General features: G+C 42.3%; 1 protein-coding gene across 1 annotated transcript; it reads right to left on the bottom strand.

Annotated features, from left to right (window-relative positions):
* Positions 1-2,157: 2,157 nt before the first annotated feature.
* On the bottom strand, positions 2,158-14,076 carry siae (sialic acid acetylesterase; the record flags this gene model as incomplete). Its single annotated transcript, XM_080006590.1, has 12 exons — positions 2,158-2,388; positions 2,510-2,696; positions 3,390-3,544; positions 6,932-7,065; positions 7,383-7,489; positions 7,598-7,754; positions 8,333-8,471; positions 8,899-9,053; positions 9,394-9,555; positions 10,795-10,879; positions 13,071-13,226; positions 14,029-14,076. 12 exons carry the CDS (start codon positions 14,074-14,076, stop codon positions 2,158-2,160), a joined length of 1,716 nt encoding a protein of 571 aa, XP_079862716.1.
* Between the last annotated feature and the right edge of the window lie 264 nt (positions 14,077-14,340).

The following is a 14,340-nucleotide window of genomic DNA, read 5'->3' as shown; positions in this document are numbered from 1 at the left end:
CTGATCGCGATGGTCCATGTGGCCAAGTATAAATGGTGGCTTTGCACCTAGAACGCAGGCAGGACGTTGGCAGAGAGAAGAAGAAAATGTGTATCAGTGGCTCTGTGGACGCGGCACGCACAGGGATTTCTGCTCTGGTCGCTCTGGAGCCTACGCCCGCATAAGAATTTCAAGGTTTATTCTGGAAACACAGGAGTATTTTCTTTTTCTTTTGCGTGGCCCTCATACTCTATATAGCCGGACGGACAACTTGATCGCTATTCCCTATAACGTTTTGTTGTTTTTTTCGATATCTTCTGAGTTTAATAGGAATTATGGGAGTGTTTTTGTCAACGTTTGTAATGGCTTTTTTGTACAATAAATCATTCAAAGTGTCAAGTTGCTTTTAGGGTGTGTTTTGACAATTGTAATAATAATGTCAATATGATTGACAGATCACTGGAAAGTCTAGGTGTGACACCCTTTAGAATTGCGCTTAAATTGCACCAGCTCTCTGAAGTCTATTGCACGGCGTCCTTTTTTTATTTTTTATTTTTTTAGTCTCGCACAATTACCCCAAGCTCTCTGCAGACAGTAATAATTTCACTCTAACTGCGCGACGCTATTGGCGCTGGTGTTTGTGAATTGGACGTTTTTTTTTGCATTGAGGCTCATTTACATTGAAAGGGAAAGAATATTGCGACAACTGTATGAATAATACGTAATTTAAATACGTACAAATAGCAACGGAGCACCGAGGCATTATTTGGGTGGCAGCACAGTTAGGGGTACATTTCACCGTTTGCGGGTAGGTTGTGAATTAGACACTTGCATTTTCTGTTGCAGTATTTGCACAGGTTTGCACAGGCTGCACAAGCAGCGAAATCCTTTCGTGAATTCGCCCCTTAGTCTCGAGCATTGTTTCTCAAAATGTTTCCCCCGTTTGAGAACCCCAAATTTGAGTTCCCTCTACTTTGGGGTTCTGCAAAAAAAACGTGTTTAAAGATATTGGTTATAGATAAGGTTTAAAAAAGACATACACTTCATCATTTATGTTCATTTTCTTTTTTTTTTTCCTCTCCCAATGCCAGTAAAGGGGGTACTCAGCTCTTAAGATCTTACGAGTGGGAACACTTTAAAAAAGGTTATTTTAAAAAGCATGTATTTCAAAAGACTACTTTTATTAATAGCAGGGAATTTTTATTTCATAATGCCAGTTTTATTTATTTCGGGGGAGCTGTTTATTTCATCATGCCACATTTCTATCTCTTATATGCAAATGAATGAGGCGTGGTTATCTCACCGATTCAGAGCTGGCAGAGAGATATCCTACGCTCCCCTACGCAACAGTGGTTGCTCGGATGGCTGCTATTCCTCGGCTCGCGATACCTCCTCGGTTGGAGCGGCCCGGTCACGGTGGAGGGCCGCAACGCGGTTCCGCTTGACCAGCGCACACCACGTCCGACAGCTGGTCCAGCACAGCGCAAGGGCCTCGACAGCTTGTGGGAGAGGCCCTTCTTTCTCTCCGGACAGTAGACCCACGGAGGTTGTGGAGGTAGCCCAGGCCTCCGACCCCGCCACCAAGTCGACCGGGCTACGGAGTTTGTGTCCAAGCAAGAGCGCGGCGGGAATGCGGAGTAAAAGCAAGCCTAGCGCTCAGGTTGGTCAAGCGGAACCCGGTGGTGGCCCTCCACTGTAACCGGCTTGATCCCTACCGGCCCCTGGCTCCAACCGAGGAGGTATCAGGGAGCTGAGGACCAGCGTCGAGCAACCTCTCCGACCGCTGTTGCGTGGGCGAGCACCAATGGCAGCGCCAGCTCCCTCTATTCCCGCCGGCTCTGAATCTGTGAGATAACCAAACCCCATTCATTTCATACGACAGATTGAAATGTGGCATGAGGAAATAAGTCCCCTGAAATAAATAAACGTGGAATCATGGAATGCAAGTCCCCTGAAATGAATAAAAGTATTTTTTGGAAAAATGTCCTCTCTCAAATAAAAAAAAATATTTATTAAACTATATTTACCCATTTATATATTTATATTTACATGTATTTAAATATGCATTGCCTTGTTTATTTATTTAATGATTTATTTCATAGACATACTGTATTTACTCCATAGTACTCCTTTATTTAATGAATTATTTAACATTGAGTAAAATGCCGTTCCATATATTTACAGGTTGGCTTTGAAAGGGGGAGCAGGTAAAACTCTACTGGCGCTGTAGATTGCACAGGCTTTGAAATCGCATGGCCAGTCCCTCCACGCGTAACGCAGAGCGGCTATTTTGTCAGACGGACACTTGCCGTTGGACACTTGCACGCTGGTCAGCTCCCAGCTCAAGATGGGAGCGGGAACCCAGACGGGATCGGTGCCGCACTGATCCCTCTCTCCCGAGCAACAGAGCTGCGGAGAACAACGAGCGCGGTCAATCAGATGCGTGCGTACAAAATGACATTTTACCAACTTCTCCTATATCCTTCGATGGGCTGAGATAGACAATGGACAACGCCGCTTTCGCCCTTACCTCAAATATGTCATCTGACCGGGAAACCGAGACCGCTTGGTCGTAGCTGACATTGATGTACGACCGGGCGGTCGAAATCTCTTTGGGGAAAGGCCCGAGGAACGCCACGTCCTTCTCCCCGTAAGCCACCGCCCGGGCTCCCAGCGACAGCCTGTACCCCAGCTCCTCCTTGTAGCGCGGGTGGATGCTGGAATGGAACTTTTTTTATGAGTTCTTGAAGGTCCGTACTTATTTATTTTCATCAGTGGAAGAAGAAATGGTAAATGTTAACAGCCACGCCAAATGCACCCTAAGTGAGACATTCACCATCTTGGGAGTCGCAGGGCATTTCTAAAAACAAACATATTAATATTTGATTGATCTACACTTCCTCTATATATATATATATATATATATATAAACTTATTGGTAAATAGGTTTCAAATATAACATAATTTATATTTGATCCTCCCTCCATGCGCTGGCATATAGTTACATAGCCCGAGTCCTTTCCATCAAATTCACATGAAGCAGTTCCCTAATGTGCAATCTGGAATATCTGAACTTTGACCATTAATAGTAAATAGTGAAGTAGATGAAGAAAGTAATATTAATTATTCGTATCAATCTGTCGGGAGAACTTTGGGGACCTAAAAATGGACCAAAATCTGCCGGCATCAACATCAAGATGAAGATGAAATTAAAAAATGCTGCATTAAAAACAAAAACAAAAACAAAAAGAAGGTGTAGAATAGAAACTATTGGGGATAAAAGACGGATCTTGACGTTACAGGGGGGAGTACGAAGGTATCGTGGACTCACTTGAAAGGGAGTTTGCAACGGCATCGTTGCTCGTTGCCGGCGGACCGTGAATTCACGCATTCCTTCAAAGTGTCCTTACGTTCCATAGGGCGAGCTCTCGTCCGGCAGGTCCATGGCCACCGCCATGAAGGTTCTGTTCATCCTCTGGTTGGGAACGAAGCCGACGTCGGCCGTCTGGTGCCAGCGGATGTTGGGAAACCCTTCGTTTCTGGAGTCCTTTTCAAAGGTGGAGAGCTGCGCGGAGCCGAGTCTCGAGTCAAACGGTGTTTCCAGTGCGATGTCTTTATTTTATTTTATTTTTTCTCAGTGCGGTTACAAGGAAAATACAACACGTCAGGGCGAGTGCTTTTGTTTTTCGACGTCAGGCGAATACAAATAAAAAAGGAAGCTGTTTCATCCCGTATCGGCTCACAACAAGCCCCTAAATCCTCTTTCAATTCTCCCTCCTAAAAAATCTGGAGTCAGGTAGGACACTCCCTTTGTGGGATTCACGGTGATGAGAATTAAGCGGGAGACAATACCGCGGGCTCCTTATTTGGCTGTTTGTCGAGTTATTTCTGGGGATTTATTTGAATCTGCGTAAAGAAGAAGGGGGCATAAGCCCTCCCTCCCTCCCTCCCCGTCTTCTCGCGCTGGATTTGTCAGAGTATTTTTAAGTACCGCTGAACGTCAAAGCGCTTGGATTTTGGATTTGGTATTTCATATTTCAACTGACATGATGGACACATTAGGCTATAAACCAACTGAAGCTCACTTGAAAGAAAAATGCGTTGTGCTTTTCACGCGTCCTATCTATTACGTTTTAAAGATGTTACTGATGACCTTTGAGTAGGGACGGGGTGTTACGGATCCTATTCGAAATTGAAAATCGATCGAAATGAGCGTTTCCAACCTCGAAATCACAAGCGGGTTCGCTATATTGGACGGCCCAGGCCAATCGCCAGGCCATCGTCTTTCTGGGTTGTTTAATCCCTCTGCAGCTCAGGCCGGCAGAGCCATTTTCACAATCAGTTGTTTCATTATGTCTTTTAGTGTCCCCGTCGCCTTGGCTGTTTCTGTCCTCTTGTTTCATCCTCCGTCCCACGCCTAGTTTTACTTTTACGCGTTGAGTTTGACTATTGATCGGTCTATCCCCTCGTTAGGGAACTCCGCCCGGGCCTCTGCCGGCCCCCGTCGGGCGCGTTTCCTCCGCCGGTGGTGCACCGCGAACGGCTCCGGGTCGGCTTGGTAGGGCTCGGGGGCGAAGGTGGGCCGTCATTTATATTTTTGCAATTTGCGTTTTCTTTTAATGCCGATCGTAACTTTACTAGAATATATTGTCAGCCAATCAGAACGCGGAGATGTCACGGAGAGGGTGTGTGAGGGTGTGTGAGTGTCGCAGCAACGGTACACAATTTATAGAGAAATAAATTCCCACCGAAATTTATGTTTGAGTGGGATGGCACTTGATTTATGGGGAAATGTTGCATATAATAATATATTATGTTAAATTACATTTTATTTATAAATAAATATAAAAATCTAGTGCGAATTGTTGAAAATGTAGGACATTTTTATAATAGATACATTTATATTTTTATAATTTTTGTAATATAATTGAGTGAAAGTAATAATTATATAATATATAATAATAATTTATTTATTTGAACGTGGGCGAGTAAACCTCATCTTTTGTCAATATAGACCAGTAAAAAGGGCCATTCCCCTGAAATGTGTAAAATTATTAGGGGTCCCTATTGTTTTTTTTTTTATGAAAAACTGATGTCAGTGGTCTAAGGATGTCTTGGATCTGCTGTACTCACAGACAAGATGAATAAAATGTGTATTCGAGGCAGTCCCAACATGCCGTTGTCCAAGTTTGATGCCAATCGGTCCATTATTGTGGAATAATTTAGTCAAAAGCTGTAATTTTTGTCATCAGTGAAACGCTTGGACATGTGCAAATGAAGGCTTGCGCAGGTCACGTGATAGCATTTCAGTCTCGTGGTTGTTCAACAACCGGGCCCCCAACAAGATGGCGGCACGTGTAGATGGGACTGACATCCAACTTTCATGGACGTCATGGATCCGACGAACCCACAGACAGTCTGAATAAGATGTGTATTCTGTGCAGTTCCAACATGGCATCATCAGAGTTTCATCCAGATGGGCGGTTCAGTATTGTGGATGGAGTTTGTGTACAGAGTACACCGATCACGTGAGTCAGTGACCCAAACCCTACCAAGATTCTGTCAAGCACATGTGTAATCGTGATGGGACTTTAACTAAAGGAAAAAAGATACCAAGTCTTAACCATAGGAAGTTACAAAGTGACAGAAGACAACTGAGTTAAACAAAGCGCAGCATATTTAACGTCATAAATATATACGCTTCTGAAGACAAGTGACACGCACCAGAGTAAGTTCTACAAAATAAAAACCCAATAACATCACTGTCGGAATTTATAGACATTCCAGAGATATCAATGTATACAAACTTCCAGAATTTTAATTACTGGTAACAATAACCATGAACAATTAAATACAAGGAACATGTATTTATTTTATATGTGCATGTATTTAATGCATATTTTATACATATATTGCCACATTTATGTATGTATACTGTATATTTATTTATACATTTATGGACATATATATTTATTTATACATTTATTGACAAATGTATTACTCAGTGCGACCCAACCAAGTCTCGCTTCGCCCATCGCGTGCTGTGGTCCACATTTAATCGACATTGGTCTTTATTTTAAGCAGAAATTAGTGAAGTATTGGAATTGTAGAATCGTGGAGTAGTGGGAAGTCAGAAATTTGTAACTGTTGTTGATACAAAATGCTGGTGTGTTTTCTGGAAACTCGGAAAACTCTAATACGTACCTTACGCAACTTAACTGGACCCCGTGTACTGCTGCCCGCAGCTTTATTTATTATTATTGTTTTTATTTAATTTGTATTTTATTTCGTTTTTACATATTTCTTTAGTTGTATTTAACTTTTTTTATGCAAATTGTCCGTAGAGAAACAGCAATACTCACCATGAAAAAATGTGTTGTATATCAAAATGTAGTACTTGGTGGAAGAAACTCATTCTGATAGGCTTTAGAAGTAATCTGCATCCTCCTTATTTACTTTTTGCATTGTCCTTGCGGAAACAGTGAGTTTGTATTTTTCATTTGTTTGTGTTTTTCCACTTTGATGACCTTGATCTTCACCACATGTTTACAGCCTAAAGTAAGCCTTCTCCAAGGGACATGTGTCTGTGTGCTTTTACTTATTAGTGTCAAGGGGACACACAGTGTCATGTAGAGAGATATAAATCGATCGCTCACGCAATAAAATAGATCAGCTGGTGGAGTCCCACATGGCTAACATGGCCAGAGTAGCACCTTTAAATTAAAAATTGAAGCGTTCTCCTATGGTGGCCTATAAGGGCCACTTGGCTAAACATTTCTATCGATTAGTGTCAATACGTGTCAATCAATCAAAATCAATACAATACACCTTTGTGTCAATCAAAAGTTGCCTTGTAAGGCAACTTCTGATTGACACAAAGGTGTGAGTCATCCATATGAGCGTAATTGTTTTATTGACGTATTGTCTTTTATTTCATGATGTATTTCCGTACCTGGACAAATCCGAAGGGAAAGTCTAAGGCTGTCTGTCCGCCAGAGCTCTGGTGGAAAGCCGTCCTCCAGTCGTCGATCATGGCGGGGAAGGAGCAGCTGTACTGGTCCTGGTGATAAACCACGTTGCTCTCGCCTTCGGAGGGAAAGATAAGAGAGGCACATGACTGTCAGGGGAACCTAAGGGAGACATTTCCAAAACAAGCAAAACACATTTATTCAGCTTTTCAAAGTGGTGAACTTTAGTAAAACGAGTTAATGAGTGAATTTCCAAGGTAGATCCTTCTTACGTAGATGCGTCTTTCCAATGTTTTTATGTCGGAAGGATTGAACAATTGGCAGGTAGTGGAACACAAATTGTAACTTTCAGGTTATAAAGACACGTTTTTGTTTTGAGCTGTTAATGTTTACAACCCAAACTGGTGGGGTGTCTGTAAAAAACTCGACAATTACCTTGGTACCAGATGGCTCCGGTCAGAGTCATTTTTAGAAGTGGGTGGATCATTGCATTCCATAGGACAGCGTTTTTATGTTGGGGATAAAAGGGCGAGGGGGCAAACCTGGGACAACACGTAAGGGGTTTAGCAACAGTCAGGGAAACAATACTGTAAATATGAATAAAAATGAAATCAGAAAAATCAGAAATAAGCGTCTTCTTAGCCTCACACCTCTCTAGGCGACACCGCTGCAGCGCCGTCAGAGAGGACCAGGCCTCTACGGGCGTGCCCCCCCAGCAGGACTTCACCAGGCCCACGGGGGCCTTCACGCTGTCATAGATGTAGCGTCCAAACACCCAGCAAATCCCGGAGAACTGTGCCAAACTCCCTGCAAGAAGGTCCACCTGTTAGGCTACATTCTTAGGCAATATACATAATTAACTTCAAAAAAACAACTCTCCCCCTCTGTTAAAATAAAATCTCTTCGTCCACACTCTGTCCAACGCTCACATAAGCACGCCAGGCCAGTAGGGGTTGATAATATGTCATAAAACTATGTCAAACACCACAGAAGAGCATTTGGAGCATGCATATTGAGCTTCTTCATAATATTCATCCACCATACTGCATAGACGCCATTCCACAGGACTTTCCAACTTTTCATGGAGACATGGAGAACAACACAATTGTCGTTGGCCGTCGCTTTGTAGGTTGCGAGTTGAGACCCTGACGCCAGCGTTTTCAAGAAAGTCTTGTTTTACTTTTTATACAGGAGTACACAGAAAAGAGAGTTTCGAAAAATCTGCATCCTGGGGACTCGACAAACCTCAGTTTCCAATGACCTAAAACTGCGTTTTTGTGTGGACGGGAGGTCAAAATGCAGAGAAAATAATGTTTTTCAAAAATATCCGTATACTTATGGACTGGGCCAGATGGTTAAACTAAAAACATTGAAAAGCACCCTACCTGCTGTGGGCACCGACCAAGGCAGATCCACTGGACCCAGGTCATCCACCGGGGTCTCACTTAGGTTCTTGGCGACCATGAAGATACGAATCTGGGGGTACTGAGATGCCAGGGCCAGCTCCTTGGAGCCATTGAACATCTGTTAAAGTAAATGCACAACAATAAATTCAGATACAATTACAACATCTCATTGATGTCTTAGTTATTTATTTTCACATTGGCTGCCATTGGTTATGACAAAGAGACTAAATAGCAGCTCTGAAGTCCACAGGGGATAGTAGGTGTTTTCAATTTTTTTTAAATCCATTACATTCGTTTTAATTTCAAGGCGTTTTATCGTTATTAATCACATTGTGCGATTAATTGGTTAGTTTTCTTTTGTTATTTTTTTTCAACAGTAAATCAGCTAATTAATCAAAGTCCCCTCGCCATCCATAAAATATTCTGCTATCCGTGGAAAAGGGCAAATTGAATTTCCGTCTTTTCAACTCAATTTATTGTATTAGAATCCTTGGTCAATTTCTCCTTGTTAAGACGAGTGTATCAATGCGGTCGATCGCACTCACTTGGGTCGTTGTAAAAGCCATGTTGCTCTGCCCTCCACACAGCCAGATATCTCCAAACAACACGTCTGTCAGAAGGACCTTTTGGTTCTTCAGGGCAGCGCTCACATTGTACGGACCCCCGGCTTTGACCGGCTCAAGGGTAACTCGCCAGACGCCTGTTAGGTGTTAGAAAATCACTTTCAATCATTTTCAATACATTTCCATAACTGAAAAGTGATATTTGGTTCACCTTGGCATTTGGGACCCCGAGCTATGATGATTGTGGAGGATGATTGTGTTTACAGGCGGGGATATGGACTGATGACTGAAGTCTAGTTTGTTTGTTTTGGGGTTTTATTGGGCATTTTTTTGGTTCAGGAGCTATGCTTTGGGTTAGAGTTAGGTTTGGTCTCCCACGCTTATCATTGCCCACAACGGGGCAACAGGACTGTGCCAGGATGGTTGACAATGGCCCAAATTTGGTTGCCCAGGGTTCATGTAGAGCTCAGTCCTCACCTTGTGTGACACTGACCGGCTGGGCGGTCTGCGTTGTGGGCCCCGTCACAGAGACGGTGACCCGGGCTCCGTCGGGGCCGTAGCCCCACAGCACGGCTCGCTCCGGGGACCTCTGCAGCACCATATGGTCCCCGTAATAAGAGGCGAACCGCAGGTCGTCATCTACAAACAAAATCAATGCCGTATCAAACCATCCTCGAGGACCACTAAAAAACAAATAATATGTACTTATAAAAAGCAATACAATTCTGCTAAATACATGCTTTTAAGGTATATAATTAAGGACATCTTTAAATGTCCAGAGGCCACCTACCCAGGGTGGAGTACGTTTTATACAAGACGTGGTTAGTTTTAGTTTTTGAGGAGTATCCATAATACACCACATTTACACTTTTTTGCAAGTAACTACAGGGTGCACTGTACGTATCTGCGCCCCCCCCCTCCATCGCTAAAGTTGAATAAAATCTCCCAATGTGAAAGTTAAAATTTTTGTTCTGCATAGCACAAAAAAAGTCAGACAATCGTGCTCCGGGACAGGATTCAATAGATACATTTTCGTGACTATGAGCATGAAAAAGCGTCATACCGGGTTGTGCATTTTACCCTCCGCGGGGGTTGATAATAACCCTTTGGAGTATGAAAAAACACCTGGTGGCACCAGAATTTTGTCACTTGAACAGTCTACACAGTGGGAGTAATTCATTAATAACACAGAACACATAAATAATGATTCCCAAACATTCTCCTTGCATCATTAGTTTATATCCCTTATCCTCACTGCACCATTACCTCCCAAAAACACTCATAAACACTTTTTTTTTAAACAACCCCTCGAAAACCCCCCGGATTTCCAAAAGGAATTTATCAATTGAGGACACTGTCACTGTTTAAAAGCATCGACTGATGCTGATGATGAGCAAGTGCCGTTAAAGTAATTGACCAATCAAACCACCAATTAAAATGACAAGTTAATATCAAAGTGAGGGGGAAAAAAAAGCCAAGTACGTTTTGCAGTTTGAGTTCCCAGATGATTGCTTAGTATACAGATTTAAAAAGGATGTGAGAAAAATCTGTCTACAGAGAGAGAGTTAATGGATAAAGCCAAGGTAAATACTGTCTCTGCTGTAAGATGTGACCCTGATTATGTGGGGAAGCTAAAAAAAAATACACCGCGGCAAGAAAAATCGCAAGCAAAAATGGTTTGAATTCTTAATCCATATGCATGTTTAACTTACCCACGATAATAATTCTGGATAATAGATGATGAGAGCTCAGCAAATAATTGATAGGAAGCTGCTGTTAATACGCTACGCTCGAGGGTCAGCTGTGACCTCAAAAATTAAGTCAGATACTGAATAAAGGAAAACATTGAAGGAATATTCCTATAGACGTTTCACTTACCGCAGTTGCAAAGTGACGCAAAAAGTGCAATAAGCACAATGAGCGCAGAGCTGTGTAACTTCATGGCTGCTTTGATGTAGCCAGGCTGAGATAATTTAAGAAAACACTATCGCTCCAGGTCGGAGAGGACACCCGGTTCATTATTTGTTGACTGACTCATCTCACATATTGGACTTGGTGTGTTTGGCAAATTATTTCACAATTACTAAACAAACAAACATAGGCACATACACATACATGCTTCTGCCATCATAGAAGCTCTTTTGAGATTACTTGATTTCACACTGTTTGAACTTGCAAGTAAAATAAATGTATTGAATAAAGCAAAGTTTCATCAAGATAAGATAAAGATTGTTACAGCCGCTCAAGGGTCAAATGTAGAGGAAAAGAGTGATTCAGTGATACATAAAAATAAAAAGTAAAATAATGAATACAATGAAAATAAAATAAAAATAAAAACTATATACACTATATACATCTTTCACATATACAGAAATGACCGTGATGGATAATTGCAAAGGGTAATTGCAATTACCTGAGATAAATAGTGCAAAGTAGCTGTGATGTTGTAAGTGGTGGGTGATGGTGACAGAGACAACAGTGTTACATTATCTTATGCTGGTGTTGAAAAATCGAACTGCCGTCTAAACTAAGGATAAGGGTGTAGCAGTCTGTTGCTGAAGGAGCTGCTGAAAGGCTCTGTTATAACTGCAACCAGAGAGATCGAGCATTGAAAGTTGGCAGAATTTCAGTCTTAGTACTACTGGATCTCAGTGCTGCTTTTGACACGATTGACCACAACATATTTCTAGACTGACTGGAAAACTGGGTTGGACTTTCTGGCACAGTACTAACCTGGTTCAAATCCTACTTAAAGGACAGGGACTATTTTGTGTCTATAGTTAATTACACATCTGAGCAGACAAAAATGACATGCGGAGTTCCCCAAGGCTCCATTCTGGGGCTTCTTCTGTTTAACATCTACATGCTCCCACTGGCTCAGATTATGAGAAAACAACAAAAATATGCTATCATAATTACGTAGACAACACACACATTGACATAACCATATCACCAGGGGACTATGGTCCAATACAATCACTGAGCTAGTGCATTGAAAAAATCAACGATTGGATGTGCCAGAATCTTTTTCCAATTAAACAAAAACAAAACTGAAGTAATTGCTTTTGGAGCCTAGGAAGAACGGCTAAATGTCAGCGCTCAGCTTCAATTGATAATGTTAAAAAGCACAAACCAAACCAGAAATCCTGGTGTAGTCATGGACTCCGACCTGAATTTCAACAGCCACATTAAAACTATTACAAAGTCCACCTACTATCACCTTAAGAACATATCAAGTATAAAAGGACTTATGTCTCAGCAGAATTTGAAAAAAACTTGTCCATGCATTCATCTTCTAGTAGACTTGACTGCTGTAACGATGTCTTTACAGGTCTCCCTAAAAGATCGATCAGACAGCTGCAGCTGATTCAGAACCCTGCTGCTCGAATCCTCACTAAGACCAAGAAAGTAGATCATATCACTCCAGTTCTCAGATCTTTGCACTGGCTTCCTGTCTGTCATAGAATTGATTTCAAAGTACTACTGTTGGTTTATAAATCACAGAACTGTTTACGGCCAAAAAACATTTTTCTGATCTTCTGCTACGTTAGGAACCATCCAGACATCTCAGTTTATCTGGGGTCTGCCAAAATTGTCACCTCTTCAACCAAGGCTGAAGACTTTTATGTTTGCCGCTGCCTTTTACTAGACCAAATATTCTTTTCTTGCACTGCACTGTCACTTTTACTTGATTTATGCATTCTATTTCTTAACTTCATAATGTGTTACGCATTCTATGTATTCTGTTTTTTATCTTATTCTATGTCCTTTCATGATGGGTTTCTTGGCACTTTGTCTTAATGCTTTTTATGTTTTATGTAAAGCACTTTGAATTCCATTGTCGTTGAAATGTGCTATACAAATAAACTTGCCTTGCCTTGCCTTATAGTTGCGCATTGCCATGTAGATGCTGTGACATTTTCCTGAAACACAAGGGGCGCAGTACACAAACCACCAGGGGAAACTGAAAGAACTGTGAACATTACAAAGAAGTCCAGACGGAAGGATCTGAACAACTAGAAAAGAGCAGTAAAATTAAAATAGAAAGTGTTAAATGTATGTTTATTTATTGTAGTCATTGCAGTTTTTTAAAATATACAGTATATATAAGAGGAAGGCCAAAGAGACGGTTGATGGATGTGGGGAGGGATGACCTGCAGGCGGTTGGTGTAAGGGAGGAAGATGAAAAGAGGGAGGCCACAGAGAAGGTTTATGAATGTGGTGACGGAGGGCATGCAAGCGGTTGGTGTAAAGGAGGAAGATGCGCAGAACAGCAGGTATTGGAAGCAGATGGTCTGCTGTGGCGACCCCTAGCGGGAGCAGACAACAAGAGAGGAAAAAAAAGAAGATATATATATAGTCGTGAGTTTCTGCAAATTGTCGGTGTAAACATTACGAAGAATTCCTGAGGTATTAAAATAGTCCAAATCAGCGACGGCACTATCTTCTTGGTTGTGCATGGATGGATCGTACAGATTGTACCCGCGGACCTCTTTGCGCACCTTCCTTCAGATGCGTCCATCTTGAATTACCTGAAGTGCAAGGTGCGGAGTCCCAAAAATTGGGAGGTGTGCGCCCCCTTGAAAAACGCGGGGGGACGCTGTCGCGAGCGCTGCAATGGCGTCGTTTATGGTGCGCGCACTAAACAACACTACGGTAGCTATGAACCAGGCTTAAGCCTCCACAATCTCACGCAGGGAGTGAGAATGGTTGTCTATGATTGACGTCAGTTTGGCTAACATCCTCCTCTCACCCACCTCCCCTATGGAATCCATAGGGCAGTCCAGGACAGAGCTCTCTCTCTTAACCAGTTTTATTGAGTGTTTTTCTGTCCCTCTCAGTGCTTCCACTTCCCCAGCATACCACCGCATAGAAGATTGCCGATGCCACAGCAGTTTCATAAAATGTTCTTAGTAGTTTCCTGCACACTTCAAAGGACCTCAATATCCTCAACAAACGAAGACGATTTTGGCCCTTTTTGTACAGGATATTCGTGTTGTCCGACGAGTCCAGTTTATTGTTGCGGTGAACACCCAGGTATTTGTACCTGGGTGTTGACCACATTATCACCACATTATCAGTATTCTATACATTATCAGTATTCCATCTCACCATCTCTATAGCCAATCCCTGGATGTTCACCGGTGTAGTTACGGGCATCTTCCTCTGGAAGTCTATCACTATCTCCTTTGTCTTGCTTGCGTTTATGTGAAGGTGGTTATCTCACACCAGTTGGCAAAGTCCTTGATGACCTCCCTGTATTCCTGTTTGTTCCCTTCTCATACACATCCAACGATGGCTGCATCATCAGAGAACTTCTGTAGTTGACAGTTGACTGTGTTATGTCTGAAGTCCGATGTGAACAGGGTGAACAGAAAAGGAGAGAGAGCACAATACCCTGTGGGGCCCTAGTGGGGCCCCAGT

The sequence above is a fragment of the Zeus faber genome (assembly GCF_960531495.2).
Source record: "Zeus faber genome assembly, chromosome: 9".
Classification (NCBI taxonomy): Eukaryota; Metazoa; Chordata; class Actinopteri; order Zeiformes; family Zeidae; genus Zeus; species Zeus faber.
Note: the sequence above shows the minus strand (reverse complement) of the source record. Positions and strands in the feature narration are given on the sequence as shown.